General features: G+C 54.8%; 1 protein-coding gene across 4 annotated transcripts in view; it reads right to left on the bottom strand.

Annotated features, from left to right (window-relative positions):
* Positions 1 to 12,896, bottom strand: part of LOC147023072 (two pore channel protein 2-like) — a 59,059-nt gene extending 46,163 nt beyond the window's left edge. For 2 of the 4 annotated variants that reach the window (XR_015060007.1, XR_015060009.1), the window contains exon 1: positions 12,461 to 12,895. Coding sequence is in view for 1 of the 4 variants with exons in the window: in XM_085888094.1 (XP_085744220.1) it covers positions 12,461 to 12,631 (171 nt within the window). In the remaining 3 variants the exon portion in view is untranslated. Of the gene's footprint in view, positions 1 to 12,460 lie in introns of all 4 variants that reach the window. The other 2 variants (XR_015060008.1, XM_085888094.1) reach the window with 2 other exon arrangements.
* Positions 12,897 to 17,722: the final 4,826 nt, after the last annotated feature.

The following is a 17,722-nucleotide window of genomic DNA, read 5'->3' as shown; positions in this document are numbered from 1 at the left end:
ATTGACCTAGACCTTCCACCAATTTTGACCAGATTTTATACACGCATACTAAACGCGCGTACAAATAACCTGCATAAGTTTCAATCTGATATGTTGAAAAATTCATGAGGTTTGGCAATAATAACACCACAAAAATATCCCATTTGATCATAATGAGGTGAAATTGTTGTAACGGACACCGCTTTCTCTTTTTGCCACATGGTACTTTTCGTAACGCAACCGACTCAGAAGAGCAGAACCTGACAAAAATAAATAGACAGATACATTTAAGTAATTCTATTTTGCACCATCTTAGGTTGGTAATGAGGCAGTTTACCGATGGGAAGGTCTCTTGATTACGGCTGGTGAACCTCAAGTGCTACTGCAGAAGGCCCTCAGATAGAAGGGGGTCTAAGGGTTCCAATAGAGTCTGTAGTATGGGATCTACAGGGTCTGAGGGATTGTAGGGGTCTAAAAGGTATACAGTAGAGGGAGACTGGAACACACTCGCATGCACATCACCTATTGTAATAGACTAGCGATACCCGTGCACATGCACGGGATAGCAGTACAACATAGCTGGTAGCAGACGACAGACCGTACACGGGGAATGACAAAAATACGCATTGTGCAAAATGCAAGTGGTACTATGGAACGCCAAGACTTCCCAAACATTGTCGGCATGTCCGCTAAGTGCCACAGCAATTTCATAGGGATCGTGTGACGGCGAGCCGAGTTTTTAGTGTGCAAGCTTGGTATTACAAGAGATAATCTAAGTGTTTGACGAGCTTGTGATTTTGTCAATTTCTGAAGAGAGGGAAGAGGCTGCAGCCTGCCTGTGTGTTATTCCTCATGTGTATGAAATAAATATTTCCCAGTTTCAAATGTTGTTTTCGAAAGTTGTTGTTTTTTTTTTGTCCAGTTGTTAGAATCCTTTAAATTACCCACGGTTTGTCATTATGGGGTGTAGCACAATTTTTTATTTTTTTTAAACAACTCTACAAATGCAATATCAAAAAAAAAATCTGTGTAAGAATACCAGATGGCAGGGAAGATGCTTCTCAACACACACCAATGTGTACAACTCATTTTGTTGCTTGAAAAATAGAAGATTTTAAGTATATTGGTCAGTTGATTTGTTATTCTGTCTGTCTGTCTGTGTGTCACCGACAGGTCACAATTCAAAACTGATTGTCATGAAACTTTCCCAAGTTGTGGAGCTTGTCTTAACTGAGAAGTCTATTCATCTTGAGGTCAAATTTCTAAAATCGTTATTTTTCATCCGATCGACTTGAACATTCCAAAGCAATTCAAGTGTATCACTGAATTGGGTACCAACAATTTTTGAGGTCACAAGGTCAAAGGTCAACTCAAGGGCAAACATCTAAAAATCACCACTTCAAATGAAAAATTGTCAATATACATCCTATTAACTTGAGGATTAAACAGCAATTGCATCGCCCTTCACTGAATTGGGAAAATAACTATTTGAGGTCAAAATGTCAAAGTTCAAAATTCATCAATTTTCATCCGAATGACCTGAGCTTTGATCAAGATTGTGAATTTTAATCTTAAATGAAATGGACAATTTGATGAATCCATGGCAACCTTTGGAAGTGGGGTGGATTTTGCAAGTATCGTGCTCTGCACGACGTCTTTTTCTTATTTATCGATTCGTATGCAGCCTGTAGCCGCTTGGCTGCATTACTTTCTGAGGGCACAGCCGTGCTGACTGATGCAACGTCCGTTACCAGCTCGCTGGTATTCATTTTGCCAACCTCAGTCGACCCGCCTGGTGTTGATTCAACAGAACGGCAGGGGCTTGAAATCAAGACCTGAGGATCTTAAGCCAGCCACCTTAACCGCAAAGCCAACATCAACCTCACGTGGACTGCAAGTACTACCGTACATCAATGGCCTGGATTATCCCCACCTTCTTGTGGAGTTGGGGGGAAGGAACGTTTTAGCCCAGTGGTTCCCAACCTTTTTCTGATCGAGTACCACTTGGAGGTCCCATACCATCACCGCGTACCACCTGGTTCCAGAAAAACTCAATTCGATAAGATATCAATTTATTCACAAGGATAACACACAAATGAACAAACTCTCAACAAAGAACAAAATTTAATGTGAGGGCTGCATCCGTTTCTTCTCCACCAGCTGGTCGATGCGGGGCATAACTTTGCTCACAGCACATCGGAAATCATGCCCGGGCACAGCAAGATGGTTCCGGCTCTTTGACTTGATGGTCATCATGGCTAAGAAACCCTGCTCGTACTCCCACGTAGAGGGGAAAATCAGTAGCTGGGGAAGAGCGTGACGGGCTAGTGTCGGGTACGAGGAGGCCATGGTCACCCAGAAGTTCATAGGAGAGCATTCCTTGTGCTTCGTCTTTGCTGTCTCGTCAGCCTGGATATCTAGGAGCCCCTCTTGTTCCCCGGTCCTGACAGGTAGATCGCCTGGTTCAACGGAAAACGGATTGGTGATGTAGGCACAACATGCACTGTCTGGGAAGGAATGCATCAACTCAGTCTTGAGCAGTGAGAGGTGATGGACGATTTCTTGGGAAAATTCACCATTGGGCTCGCTCTCAAGGGTAGTCAGGAGTTGGAACATTCCGTAGCGTTTGCTCTCCACGTTCTTGATCCAGAGGTCCAACTTCCGGACAAACGCTCCCAGCTTCAAGATGAAGTCTGAGACGGTGCAGTTGGGCCCTTGGAACGAGAGGTTTAAGTGGTTGAAGACCCCAAAAATGTCCGACAAGTAGGCCAACCTTGAGATAAACTCCTCGTCCTCCAGATCTTTTTGAAAATCGTGTTCTTTCTCCGTGAAGAATACGAGGAGTTCATCCCTCAGTTCAAAGAGACGCCTCGTCGTATTCCCCCGGGAGAACCAGCAAACCTCTGTGGTAGAGGAGCCGAGATCTTCACAGAGCAGTTTGAATAGCCGAGTATTCAGGGCGGATGTTTTGACGAAATTAACTATTTTGATTAATCGGATCAAGCATGATAACAAATTCGGAGGGAGTACCTTAAGCCTGCATCTCACTGGGCTGCGACAGCTCGCGACAAAATGCGAACGGGATTCTCAAAAATGTCTGGAAACGTTCACGGTGGTTCTCAATTTCCTCGTGCGAGTCGCAGGACGTCGCTCTGGCGTCGCTGGAATTTTGAACATGTTCAAAAAATTTGTGCGACAAATTTTTATCTCAAAATAGTCACAGTCGTCATGGTCTCAAACCCTTCTCAATTTAGTTTCCGAGAGTCAGAAGGTGCGACAAATGTGACATGCAATGTAATGTAGATAGATTCACAATAGTTCAATCCAGATATGACTAAAAAAAAAATAATAATAAATAAAAAATAAAAAAACTCATAGTCCGTATTGTAAAACCAGAATCTTTTGTCCTCTCGTTCCTGTTCTGAGTAATGGCCTTCAATGCAAACTTTCTTTCCCATCATTCCTTTCACCTTCCCATCATTCATAAATCACGTCACACATATTTTTACATAAATTAGGTCACACACAAAATATGGTCACACCCACAAGCCCCTATCAAGGCAGATGGACAATTGGGTCACACACAATGTTTGTGGGTGCAACGTTGACAAGTAACAGAACATTTTGAACAATCAGGCTTGGTCAGCATTCTCCTGTAATCCCACCATCCTGTTCTGCCAGGGCACAGCTCCCACACCATTGTTAGTACTCAGTCAGGTACTCTCTTACTCGTTTCCCAACTGATATGATTGCTGGAAGGGAGAGGCCTCATATATATATATATATATATATATATATATATATATATATATATATATATATATATATATACATATATATTTACATACTTATATATATATATATATATACATATATATATATATATATATATATATATATATATATATATATATATATATATATATATATATATATACATATATATATACATACATACATACATACATACATATATGGTCCCGATTTCTCCATTGTCGTGCGACTGTTGCACGACAATTGCGCGATGGTCGCACGACGGTCACATGACCGTCGTGCGACAGTTGCATGTGCCAAAAATTATCAGTTTTGTCACCTGAATGTCGTGCGACATGTATGCGAACTCCAGGCGAAGTTCATCCCAAATTTCACCGGGAGTTCGTGGGACATTCGTGCGATATTCGTGAGACATACGCAAATGTGTTTTAGTATAAATTCAGTGCGATTCCAAGTGAAAAGTATCGGTTTTATCGCAATTTGGTGTCTCCAACTAGTCGCGAGCTGTCGCAGCCCAGTGAGATACAGGCTTTAGTGCAAAGGGCGAATCTGTGTATGAAACAATGGACACCGGTGGCGTTTGGTGACACAGCTTTCACATGGGCTTGAAACCCTGACTTTCCACCGAGCAGAGACGGAGCCCCATCTGTCGTGCATCCGACCAACTTTCCACAATCCAATTCATTATGTTTGAAGAAATTATCCAAAAGGTTGAAAACATCCTTTCCTTTCGTTGTATCGGATAGCTCCTGGCTCAGCAGCAGCTCAGTCTTCGCAGTATTATTGTGTGTGGCAAACGTAGACAAGTAGTTGACAGCAGTTTTTTTTTTTTAAATCATTTTTCATTATTTAAATTTTTTTTTTATAGGTTGAGCCCAAAAGTGCTCGCAAATCACCTGGAAGGCCCTCGCGTACCACAGGTTGGGAACCACTGTTTTAGCCCGAGTGTTTCACAAGCCGGCATGCAAGGCCTGACAGATGATTCGAGCAGGAATTGGCAATTGCCCTCTCCAGAGGAGGGGGCATCGAATGGGGGACATTGCATTTGGGTCCACGAGTTTGTTTTTGTCGGCGCACAACGTGTTCACGTCGGCTGCAAACACCACCCGGTGGAAGCCAGTATTACACGTCATCTTTTCAACCAACCTGTATGTACGTACACGTTGTGGAAGTGGACAGGGTCGGCAATCCGATTGCAGTTTCTCGTTCAAATTTGTAATAGACAGCGCACACTAACTAGTTCATCATCCTGTGTGTGTGTAACACCAGGATGACAGCTTACAGCGAGGTCAAGAGAGCTAGCTCAAAGATGAGTGCACACACCTGGACGCCGTCCTGCCAGTCCATACAAATTACTCGTTTGGTTCATTACCTCCCCCACCGAATGTGTGTGCAGGTTATGTTTCCACCCATGTCTGTCTGTCCGTCCAAGCAGGATCTCAAAACCAGGTGCAAAGGTCGGGTTTGTGACAAGGAAGAATCGATTTGATTTTGGTGAAGATCCGATTATAAATCATGTTTTTAAAAAAAGATTCTTCACCATTGAGAGAGAGGGTCAAAAACAAATATCGTTAAAAGCAGCGGATGGATTGGGATGAAACTTAGTGGACAGGTTGGGTGTGTGACAAGGACGAACCGATTCGAATTTCGTGAAGATCTGAATCACGATCTGGACACGAGAATTATTTATTGTTTTTTTTTTTTTTTTTAAGCGATTCTTCACCATTTTGAGAGATAGGACTAAACAGATAAAGATCATGATATCTCAAAAAGTTTCAGACGGATTCGGATGAAACATGGTGGACCAGTTGGTTCAGTGACACAAACAAGTGGATTCGATTTTGGAGATCCGGCCCATCAGTGGGATCCAAAACCGAGACCGTTGAACCTGGGGTGAGGAGGGGGGGGGTGAAGGTTACGTGCTCCACCGGGGACCGTTCTTCTTGTTTTCTGCAAACTTGCAGCGTCGAGTGAAACGGGGCAGGTCAAAGGCAACAACAACACAGATCATTTCCTGTGGTGGTCATGGGGGTTATAACCAAAACAAGGAGCGACTGCAATGAAGAGGTTGTGGTGGAAGTGTTGTGGTGGAAGTGTTGTGGTGGAAGTGTTGTGGTGGAAGTGTTGTGGTGGAAGTGTTGTGGTGGAAGTGTTGTGGTGGAAGTGTTGTAGTGTGGGCAGTCTGGGCAGGGTTGGAGGGTGGAAGAGTCGGAGTGTTGACAGTGTCGGAGGGTGGAAGAGTCGGAGTGTTGACAGTGTCGGAAGGTGGTAGAGTCGGAGTGTCGGAGGGTGGTGGAGTCGGAGTGTCGGAGGGTGGTGGAGTCGGAGTGTCGGAGGGTGGTGGAGTCGGAGTGTCGGAGGGTGGTGGAGTCGGAGTGTCGGAGGGTGGTGGAGTCGGAGTGTCGGAGGGTGGTGGAGTCGGGGTGTCGGAGGGTGGTGGAGTCGGGGTGTCGGAGGGTGGTGGAGTCGGGGTGTCGGAGGGTGGTGGAGTCGGGGTGTCGGAGGGTGGTGGAGTCGGGGTGTCGGAGGGTGGTGGAGTCGGGGTGTCGGAGGGTGGTGGAGTCGGGGTGTCGGAGGGTGGTGGAGTCGGGGTGTCGGAGGGTGGTGGAGTCGGGGTGTCGGAGGGTGGTGGAGTCGGAGTGTCGGAGGGTGGTGGAGTCGGAGTGTCGGAGGGTGGTGGAGTCGGAGTGTCGGAGGGTGGTGGAGTCGGAGTGTCGGAGGGTGGTGGAGTCGGAGTGTCGGAGGGTGGTGGAGTCGGAGTGTCGGAGGGTGGTGGAGTCGGAGTGTCGGAGGGTGGTGGAGTCGGAGTGTCGGAGGGTGGTGGAGTCGGAGTGTCGGAGGGTGGTGGAGTCGGAGTGTCGGAGGGTGGTGGAGTCGGAGTGTCGGAGGGTGGTGGAGTCGGAGTGTCGGAGGGTGGTGGAGTCGGAGTGGCGGGGGGGGGCGGGGTCGGAGTGTCGGAGGGTGGTGGAGTCGGAGTGTCGGAGGGTGGTGGAGTCGGAGTGTCGGAGGGTGGTGGAGTCGGAGTGTCGGAGGGTGGTGGAGTCGGAGTGGCGACGGAGTCGGAGGGTGGTGGAGTCGGAGTGTCGGAGGGTGGTGGAGTCGGAGTGTCGGAGTGTCGACGGAGTCGGAGTGTCGACGGAGTCGGAGTGTCGGAGTGTCGACGGAGTCGGAGTGTCGACGGAGTCGGGGTGTCGACGGAGTCGGGGTGTCGACGGAGTCGGGGTGTCGACGGAGTCGGGGTGTCGACGGAGTCGGGGTGTCGACGGAGTCGGGGTGTCGACGGAGTCGGGGTGTCGACGGGTGGTGGAGTCGGGGTGTCGGAGGGTGGTGGAGTCGGGGTGTCGGAGGGTGGTGGAGTCGGGGTGTCGGAGGGTGGTGGAGTCGGGGTGTCGGAGGGTGGTGGAGTCGGGGTGTCGGAGGGTGGTGGAGTCGGGGTGTCGGAGGGTGGTGGAGCCGGGGTGTCGGAGGGTGGTGGAGTCGGGGTGTCGGAGGGTGGTGGAGTCGGGGTGTCGGAGGGTGGTGGAGTCGGGGTGTCGGAGGGTGGTGGAGTCGGGGTGTCGGAGGGTGGTCGAGTGGGGGTGTCGGAGGGTGGTGGAGTCGGGGTGTCGGAGGGTGGTGGAGTCGGGGTGTCGGAGGGTGGTGGAGTCGGGGTGTCGGAGGGTGGTGGAGTCGGGGTGTCGGAGGGTGGTGGAGTCGGGGTGTCGGAGGGTGGTGGAGTCGGGGTGTCGGAGGGTGGTGGAGTCGGGGTGTCGGAGGGTGGTGGAGTCGGGGTGTCGGAGGGTGGTGGAGTCGGGGTGTCGGAGGGTGGTGGAGTCGGGGTGTCGGAGGGTGGTGGAGTCGGGGTGTCGGAGGGTGGTGGAGTCGGGGTGTCGGAGGGTGGTGGAGTCGGGGTGTCGGAGGGTGGTGGAGTCGGGGTGTCGGAGGGTGGTGGAGTCGGGGTGTCGGAGGGTGGTGGAGTCGGGGTGTCGGAGGGTGGTGGAGTCGGGGTGTCGGAGGGTGGTGGAGTCGGGGTGTCGGAGGGTGGTGGAGTCGGGGTGTCGGAGGGTGGTGGAGTCGGGGTGTCGGAGGGTGGTGGAGTCGGGGTGTCGGAGGGTGGTGGAGTCGGGGTGTCGGAGGGTGGTGGAGTCGGGGTGTCGGAGGCTGGTGGAGTCGGGGCGTCGGAGGGTGGCGGAGTCGGGCTGTCGGAGGGTGGTGGAGTCGGGGAGTCGGAGGGTGGTGGAGTCGGGGTGGCGGAGGGTGGTGGAGTCGGGGTGTCGGAGGGTGGTGGAGTCGGGGTGTCGGAGGGTGGTGGAGTCGGGGTGTCGGAGGGTGGTGGAGTCGGGGTGTCGGAGGGTGGTGGAGTCGGGGTGTCGGAGGGTGGTGGAGTCGGGGTGTCGGAGGGTGGGGGAGCCGGGGTGGCGGAGGGGGGTGGAGTCGGGGTGTCGGAGGGTGGTGGAGTCGGGGTGTCGGAGGGTGGGGGAGGCGGGGTGTCGGAGGGTGGTGGAGACGGGGTGTCGGAGGGTGGTGGAGTCGGGGTGTCGGAGGGTGGTGGAGTCGGGGTGTCGGAGGGTGGTGGAGTCGGGGTGTCGGAGGGTGGTGGAGTCGGGGTGTCGGAGGGTGGTGGAGTCGGGGTGTCGGAGGGTGGTGGAGTCGGGGTGTCGGAGGGTGGTGGAGTCGGGGTGTCGGAGGGTGGTGGAGTCGGGGTGTCGGAGGGTGGTGGAGTCGGGGTGTCGGAGGGTGGTGGAGTCGGGGTGTCGGAGGGTGGTGGAGTCGGGGTGTGGGAGGGGGGGGGAGGCGGGGTGTCGGAGGGTGGTGGAGTCGGGGTGTCGGAGGGTGGTGGAGTCGGGGTGTCGGAGGGTGGTGGAGTCGGGGTGTCGGAGGGTGGTGGAGTCGGGGTGTCGGAGGGTGGTGGAGTCGGGGTGTCGGAGGGTGGTGGAGTCGGGGTGTCGGAGGGTGGTGGAGTCGGGGTGTCGGAGGGTGGTGGAGTCGGGGTGTCGGAGGGTGGTGGAGTCGGGGTGTCGGAGGGTGGTGGAGTCGGGGTGTCGGAGGGTGGTGGAGTCGGGGTGTCGGAGGGTGGTGGAGTCGGGGTGTCGGAGGGTGGTGGAGTCGGGGTGTCGGAGGGTGGTGGAGTCGGGGTGTCGGAGGGTGGTGGAGTCGGGGTGTCGGAGGGTGGTGGAGTCGGGGTGTCGGAGGGTGGTGGAGTCGGGGTGTCGGAGGGTGGTGGAGTCGGGGTGTCGGAGGGTGGTGGAGTCGGGGTGTCGGAGGGTGGTGGAGTCGGGGTGTCGGAGGGTGGTGGAGTCGGGGTGTCGGAGGGTGGTGGAGTCGGGGTGTCGGAGGGTGGTGGAGTCGGGGTGTCGGAGGGTGGTAGAGTCGGGGTGTCGGAGGGTGGTAGAGTCGGGGTGTCGGAGGGGTGGTAGAGTCGGGGTGTCGGAGGGTGGTAGAGTCGGGGTGTCGGGTGGTAGAGTGTGGTAGAGTCGGGGTGTCGGGGTGTCGGGGTGGTAGAGTCGGGGTGTCGGGTGCAGGTAGAGTCGGGGGTGTCGGAGGGTGGTAGAGTCGGGAGTGTCGGAGGGTGGTAGAGTCGGAGTGTCGGAGGGTGGTAGAGTCGGAGTGTCGGAGGGTGGTAGAGTCGGAGTGTCGGAGGGTGGTAGAGTCGGAGGGTGGTGGAGTCGGAGTGTCGGAGGGTGGTGGAGTCGGGAGTGTCGGAGGGTGGTGGAGTCGGAGTGTCGGAGGGTGGTGGAGTCGGAGTGTCGGAGGGTGGTGGAGTCGGAGTGTCGGAGGGTGGTGGAGTCGGAGTGTCGGGAGGGTGGTGGAGTCGGAGTGTGGTGGAGTCGGGAGGGTGGTGGAGTCGGAGTGTCGGAGGGTGGTGGAGTCGGAGGGTGGTGGAGTCGGAGTGTCGGAGGGTGGTGGAGTCGGAGGGTCGACGGAGTCGGAGGGTGGTGGAGTCGGAGTGTCGGAGGGTGGTGGAGTCGGAGTGTCGACGGAGTCGGAGTGTCGACGGAGTCGGAGTGTCGACGGAGTCGGAGTGTCGACGGAGTCGGAGTGTCGACGGAGTCGGAGTGTCGACGGAGTCGGAGTGTCGACGGAGTCGGAGTGTCGGCGGAGTCGGAGTGTCGGGGTGTCGGGGTGTCGGAGTGTCGGCGGAGTCGGGGTGTCGGAGTGTCGGCGGAGTCGGGGTGGCGGAGTGTCGGCGGAGTCGGGGTGTCGGAGTGTCGGCGGAGTCGGGGTGTCGGAGTGTCGGCGGAGTCGGGGTGTCGGAGTGTCGGCGGAGTCGGGGTGTCGGAGTGTCGGCGGAGTCGGGGTGTCGGAGTGTCGGCGGAGTCGGTGTCGGGGGAGTCGGGGTGTCGGAGTGTCGGCGGAGTCGGGGTGTCGGAGTGTCGGCGGAGTCGGGGTGTCGGAGTGTCGGGGGAGTCGGGGTGTCGGAGTGTCGGGGGGGTCGGGGTGTCGGAGGGTCGGCGGAGTCGGGTGTCGGAGAGTCGACGGAGACGGGGTGTCGGAGTGCCGGCGGAGGCGGGGTGTCGGAGTGTCGGCGGAGTCGGGGTGTCGGAGTGTCGGCGGAGTCGGGGTGTCGGAGTGTCGGCGGAGTCGGGGTGTCGGAGTGCCGGCGGAGTGGGGGTGTCGGAGTGTCGGCGGAGTCGGGGTGTCGGAGTGTCGGCGGAGTCGGGGTGTCGGAGTGTCGGCGGAGTCGGGGTGTCGGAGTGTCGGCGGAGTCGGGGTGTCGGAGTGTCGGCGGAGTCGGGGTGTCGGAGTGTCGGCGGAGTCGGGGTGTCGGAGTGTCGGCGGAGTCGGGGTGTCGGGGAGTCGGGGTGTCGGAGTGTCGGCGGAGTCGGGGTGTCGGAGTGTCGGCGGAGTCGGGGTGTCGGAGTGTCGGCGGAGTCGGGTGTCGGAGTGTCGGCGGAGTCGGGGTGTCGGAGTGTCGGCGGGAGTCGGGGTGTCGGAGTGTCGGCGGAGTCGGGTGTCGGAGTGTCGGCGGAGTCGGGGTGTCGGAGGGTGGGCGGAGTCGGGTGTCGGAGGGTGGGGCGGAGTCGGGGTGTCGGAGGGTGGGCGGAGTCGGGGTGTCGGAGGGGTGGGCGGAGTCGGGGTGTCGGAGGGTGGGCGGAGTCGGGGTGTCGGAGGGTGGTGGAGTCGGGGTGTCGGAGGGTGGTGGAGTCGGGGTGTCGGAGGGTGGTGGAGTCGGGGTGTCGGAGGGTGGTGGAGTCGGGGTGTCGGGGTGGTAGAGTCGGGGTGTCGGGGTGGTAGAGTCGGGGTGTCGGGGTGGTAGAGTCGGGGGTGTCGGGGTGGTAGAGTCGGGGTGTCGGGGTGGTAGAGTCGGGGTGTCGGGGTGGTAGAGTCGGGTGTCGGGGTGGTAGAGTCGGGGTGTCGGGGTGCTAGAGTCGGGGTGTCGGGGTGGTAGAGTCGGGGTGTCAGAGTCGGGGTGTCGGGGTGTTAGAGTCGGGGTGGTAGAGTCGGGGTGTTAGAGTCGGGGTGGTAGAGTCGGGGTGGTAGAGTCGGGGTGGTAGAGTCGTGGGTGGTAGAGTCGGGGTGGTAGAGTCGGGGTGGTAGAGTCGGGGTGTTAGAGTCGGGGTGGTAGAGTCGGGGTGTTAGAGTCGGGGTGTGGCGGTGCTTCGGGGTGTTGGGGTGCGGCGGTGTTGGGGTGTCGGGGTGCGGCGGTGTCGGGGTGCCGCGGTGTCGCGGTGCGGCGGTGTGTCGGGGTGTGGCGGTGTCGGGGTGCGGCGGTGTCGGGTGTCGGGTGCGGTGGTGTCGGGGTGCGGCGGTGTCGGGGTGCGGCGGTGTCGGGGTGCGGCGGTGTCGGGGTGCGGCGGTGTCGGGGTGCGGCGGTGTCGGGGTGCGGCGGTGTCGGGGTGCGGCGGTGTCGGGGTGCGGCGGTGTCGGGGTGCGGCGGTGTCGGGGTGCGGCGGTGTCGGGGTGCGGCGGTGTCGGGGTGCGGGGGTGTCGGGTGCGGCGGTGAGTGCGGCGGCATCGGGGTGCGTGTGATGCGGCGGTACAGACCGGGCTGCTGGCAGCGAGCGCGGGCGCGGTAGCGCCGGGCTGGCCGGGCGCGGGGCGCGGCAGTGTCGGGGTGCGGGTGCGGCAGGGGCGGGTGCGGCGGGGCGCGGGCGCGGCGGCGTGTGACGGCGTCGGGGCGCGACGGCGTCGGCGGGTCGGAGAGTCGGAGTGCGGCGGAGTCGTCGGAGTGCGGCGGAGTCGTCGGAGTGCGGCGGAGGGCGGGAGCGCTGGAGGGTTGCAGTGTGGTGGGGTTGTCGTGTGGACAGTGTTGGCAGGGTTGGCAGGGTTGCAGCGTTGGAGGGTGGGAGCGTTGTACAGTGGTGGTGAGCTGCAGTGCTGCTGAGGTGGAGTGGTGGTGAGGTGGAGTGGTGGTGAGGTGGAGTGGTGGTGAGGTGGAGTGGTGGTGAGGTGGAGTGGTGGTGAGGTGGAGTGGTGGTGAGGTGCAGTGGTGGTGAGGTGGAGTGGTGGTGAGGTGGAGTGGTGGTGAGGTGGAGTGGTGGTGAGGTGGAGTGGTGGTGAGGTGGAGTGGTGGTGAGGTAGAGTGGTGGTGAGGTAGAGTGGTGGTGAGGTAGAGTGGTGGAGAGGTAGTGTTGTACAGTGTTAGTGTGGTAGTGCCGTAGCATTGCAAATTCCACGATTCGATTGAAAAAAAAATGATAAGAAAAGGGAGAATCCTGAAGAGAAGAAAGAAGAAAAAAATAAAAAATAAATAAATAAAAAAAACACCAAATCAGATCGATCGTACCTGGTCCTGGGTTCCAGGTTTGTTGGTTCGATCCAGGTTCGTGAGGATGTGCGCAGGAACGTGCTCTGACGGGGTCGCTCGCTGCCAATCCACATTGCTCTTCTTCTCATCCTCCTCTTCATCACATTCCTTCACCCTCACCTCCTCAATTACCGCGAGGTTGCTCGACATGTATGCTTCTCCGGGTGATCAACGATTAATGAAATTTCTCAATCAACAGTAACGGATACGTCACGATTGGTCCCTGGAATCTGGCAGTTCGACAATTACAAATACACAACAATTCCGCCTTTAACCACCTCCCCCTCCCGGGGCCGAGATGTATAAAGAAGATCGAACCGGAGAAGTATTTACACTCCGGAGGAAGAGAACTTCTCAAAAAGAAAAACTCGCGCAAACAGCTCGACCTCGCTGCACATCAGGCCACGCCCCCGCCACGCCCCCGCCACGCCCCTTTCTGCGTCACGTGCTGACCACACAGTCCTGGAATCCCGCGCGTTTTGCACCGGTGACTCGGTGAGTCTCGATTACCAATTAACAACAGGAACCACCCACCGCACGATCGTTACGAGGATGTGCGACAGGAGCCTGCGGTACACAGGAGGAGACCAATCGGCCATCAAGTGTTCGCTCCAACGGCTCCACGTGAATTCAATGGATTTGTTTTTGTTGCACAAATCACAAGGATATCACATTATCATCGGATTTTATATTTAAAATTCCACTTTCTTTTCTTTTATTGGGGAGGTGGGTGTGACGAGGAATGAACAAACATCGACAACACGTTCGCTTGTGACGAGATCGTCTCACGGACGTCACAATCACGACGCACAAACACCCACCTGTGCTGCCGAACACACCTGCCAATAATCCTGTACCTCTCTATCCCCCAATGTTTCACGAGCTGCTTATCGATCTATAATTCCAGCAGTCTGTGTGTCTGCGCGCGTGTGTGCGTGCGTGCGTGCGTGCGTGCGTGCGTCTGCGTCTGCGTCTGCGTGCGTGCGTGCGTGCGTGTCTGCGTGCCTGCGTGTGTGTCTGTCTGCGTGTGTGTGTGTGTGTGTGTGTCTGTCTGCGTGTGCGTGTGCGTGTCTGTGCGTGTGCATGTCTGTGTGAGTGCGTGTGTGCGTGTTTGTCTGTGTGTGTGCGTGTGTGTGCGCGCGCGTGTTTGTCTGTCTGTGTGCGTGTGTGTCTGTGTGTGCGTGTGTGTCTGTGTGTGTGCGTGTGTGTGTGTGCGTGTGTGTGCGCGCGCGTGTTTGTCTGTCTGTGTGCGTGTGTGTCTGTGTGTGTGTGTGTCTGTGTGTGTGTGTGCGTGTCTGTGTGTGTGCGTGTCTGTGTGTGTGCGTGTCTGTGTGTGTGCGTGTCTGTCTGCGTGTGCGTGTCTGTGTGTGTGTGCGTGTCTGTGTGAGTGCGTGTGTGCGTGTTTGTCTGTGTGTGTGCGTGTGTGTGTGCGCGCGCGTGTTTGTCTGTCTGCGTGTGTGTGTGTCTGTGTGTGTGCGTGTGTGTGTGTGCGTGTGTTTGTGCGCGCGCGTGTTTGTCTGTCTGTGTGCGTGTGTGTCTGTGTGTGTGTGTCTGTGTGTGTGTCTGTGTGTGTGTGTGCGTGTCTGTGTGTGTGCGTGTCTGTGTGAGTGCGTGTGTGCGTGTTTGTCTGTGTGTGTGTGTGTGTGTGTGTGCGCGCGTCTCTCTGTGTGCCTGTGTGTGCGTGTCTGTGTGTGTGCGTGTCTGTGTGTGTGCGTCTCTGTGTGAGTGCGTGTGTGTGTGAGTGTCTGCGTGTGTGTGTCTGTGTGTGTGTGTGTGCGTGTCTGTGTGTGTGCGTGTCTGTGTGAGTGCGTGTGTGCGTGTTTGTCTGTGTGTGTGCGTGTGTGTGTGCGCGCGCGTGTTTGTCTGTCTGTGTGTGTGTGTGTGTGTGTGTGTGTGCGTGTGTGCGTGTGTGCGTGCGTGCGTGCGTGCGTGCGTGCGTGCGTGCGTGCGTGCGTGCGTGTGTGTGTGTGTGTGATCGCTGTTTCTCGACAACCGCTGTTCCGATCTCATTGAAACTTGCCAGGTATATTGCTGGGGACCTGACTATGTGCCTTTTCAAGGTTTGATATTAATCGGACAAGGGCTTCCCAAGTTATGGCAATTTATTTACCAAACCAATGACAGGACACGGTCCTATGACGTCACAATTCTTCTTCGTTTGATATGACATCACAATTGACGCTGGGGACCTGAGTGTGTGCCTTTTCAAGGTTTAATATTGTTTTTGTTTTTTTTTGCATGTACGGCCACGCACTATTGTATACAATTTCAGATTTTACTCCATCGACTCTCTCTGTTGCCAGCACACGATCTTTCCGGGGAGACCATCCCAAATGTCCAATGCATTTCCTCCTCTCTGAAAGACCCCAGAATTGCCTTGCTTCCGTTCGAACTCTTCTTCTTCACTGTTAAGACCAATGGTCCTGTCATTGTCCATTCTGCTGAAAAGGTCTTCTGCACTTGTTTTACTGTATACAGTGGTGGTCTCCTTCAGCCGTTCCTCATAGCTGTCTGTCTCGGCCCGGAATCGCTCGAGTGGTCCAACGGTGAACCCTCTCGATGGCAGCTACGTCCTTCTGCAGGGTGCCCACAATGTCTTGTCACCCCTTGTAAAATTGGGACATTGTCTGTTGTGTGCAGAGTGTTCATTTGTTTCATTTGTTTCAGATTGAGTGAACGTAACCATGGGTGATACAAGCAATTGTACCATTGAACGACGCATTGTTGTGAGTGGCTGGGTTCATGAAGGTCCACAAACAGGGAAAACAATGGACGAGATGTGTGTCGACTTCCATCAACGATTCCTCCAAGAAGCTCTCTACAAGACACTCCTGTATCAGCCTGGTGTTGGCTCAGTGGTTTGGGTGGCGGCTTGGTATCTTCGGGTCTTGAGTTCAAGCCCCGTCGGCCTCTGAATTAATACACCAGGGGGTTGACTCAGCCTGTCATCCTTCCAAGGACGGTGAAATGAGCACCGGAATACTGGGAATCGGGGCACTGCATCAGCGGCGTAGCCGCGTCCCAACCAATGATGCAACCAGCAGCCAAAAAGGCAGCACACAATGGGATCTGGAGAGAATTGGAGTGCTCCCTCCACCCTGAACCCCAGGGACTATGATTTTGTTTTACATCCTAAATCCCTCCCACACCACCACCCCACCAATACGACCCCCAGTTATCAACTCATTCCGTCCAGCAGTTCATGGGTGCATCGACCTTGAAGAAACACCATCAAACACATCTTGAATTACCAGGGTGTTTCAAAAAGATTGATACAACTTTGACTACCTGCCATTTCTTTGTTTTTAGACCTATACTGTTTTCCTTTCAAGGGTTTGGTGGTGTTATGGTGGTATTTGTTCCATGGGATTTCTTGCTCTGTAGCTCCACTGTGCCATTGAAGGTGAAGCAGAAGACAAAAAGTGGTGGCTCTGTGGTATGAGACTAAATCATAAAGACACCCGTCAGAGGTTCTGCCAGGAATACGACCTCAGAACACGTGATGGACCCACAAATTGTGCCATTCAACGTATTGTCAAACATTTTGAGCACAAGGGTACAGTGCACAACCATACCAAGGGCAACAGTGGCAGGCCAGCATCAGCAACCAAGAGCCAAGCCAACATCGACGCCGTGCGGGATTCTGCAGTGGACAGTCCCAACAAGTACCACCACCGGCACTCCCAGGAGCTCGGCATCACACCAACATCAGTCTGGCGTATCCTCACCAAGGAACTGAAGCTTTTCCCCTACATCATCTCTATTAGGCATAAACTGAGTCAAGATGACATTCAGAGAAAGAGACTTGACATGTGCAATTTGCTCAGTGACAGGATGGAGAGGTACCCAAACTGGATCAACCTGATCTGGTTCAGTGATGAAGCCCATTTCCACTTGAACGGTGTCATCAACAACCACAGAAACATTTTCTGGGGGGCAGAACCACCTGAGGAGATCACCGAGAGGTACCTGGAAGGGCCGAAGGTCACATGCTTCTGCGCATTCAATGCCAGATGGGGGAATGCTAGGGCCTAACTGCTTTGAGAATGACAACAGCAGGATGATGACGATCAACGGTGAGCACTACCAGGCCGTGCTCCAGAAGTTCCATTATTATCTAGCCCAAAAGGTCACCCCAAACTAGCTCAGCATGACCTGGTTTACGCAAGATGGCGCACCTCCGCTTACAGCTGGTGACACCATCACTTTCCTGCGGCAGCTCTTCAGAAACCACCTCGTTGCCCTGGGTACCACTCATGACTGGGCACCCCATAGACCAGACGTGAACCTTCTGGACTCCTGGTTCTGGAGGGCTGCCAAGGGCTCTGTCTATGCCAACTGCCCTGCCACAGTGGATGATCTGAAACAGGAGGCGTCAGACTACCTCCAGGCAGTGCCATATGAGACCTACAGGGAAGTTGGACAGAACTTTGGAGTCAGGATCAATGCCTGTCTGAACCGTGGAGGGGCACACATCGAGAACGTTAATTGCAAGGATTTTGCGTAAATGCCGAGTTCAGACCTCGGGCTCTCACTAACTCTAGCAGTGACTTACTGCAACAGCAATCAGTGACAGAAAATACCACGTCATAAGATTTCAATAAATGTTTGGTTCACGGTCCGGAGGTTTCTGTTTTTTTTTTTTGTAAATAAACATTAAAGTTGCATCATTCTTTTTGAAACGCACTATATTTACCAATGCTACAAGTCAAATGCCAATCCTACCCGCTCTCCCTCCCTCCGGCAGGAGTCAGTGGTTCAACCACTCAGACTTGGACTGGATCCTAATTTGAGGCCATGCCATTTCACTGGAATTGGGGCCCAGCATCCCATCCCAACTGTGTTGGCGCTCATCTATGACCGATCCAACACTCACCTGAGCATATACCTTTTTAGGCCAACTGAAGTAAGAAAAAAATCAAATGAAAACAGCAAACATATATATTATTTTTCATAGCTTGCTCGGGAAAACCAAAATCAAAACATCAGCATTCTTTTTCATTTCTGAAGACTTATGAGCAAACTTATTATTTGTAAACTTCCTCATAGTCAACTTCCTTGAGCAAATCCATTTCCAATGATCAAATTGGGGTCAGAGCTTCATTTATATAAAAGGTTTATAAAAAAAAAAGGGTGAAAGGCAAGACAACACCCAAGTGAGACCACCACGTATATTGCAGAATGCTGCATGCCCAGGTAACTTCACAAAGAACATGTCAACATCCCCCAAAAGGAACTATA

Source organism: Eptatretus burgeri, chromosome 7 (genome assembly GCF_056783735.1).
Source record: "Eptatretus burgeri isolate ZD-2024b chromosome 7, Ebu_testis_v1, whole genome shotgun sequence".
Classification (NCBI taxonomy): domain Eukaryota; kingdom Metazoa; phylum Chordata; class Myxini; order Myxiniformes; family Myxinidae; genus Eptatretus; species Eptatretus burgeri.
Note: the sequence above shows the minus strand (reverse complement) of the source record. Positions and strands in the feature narration are given on the sequence as shown.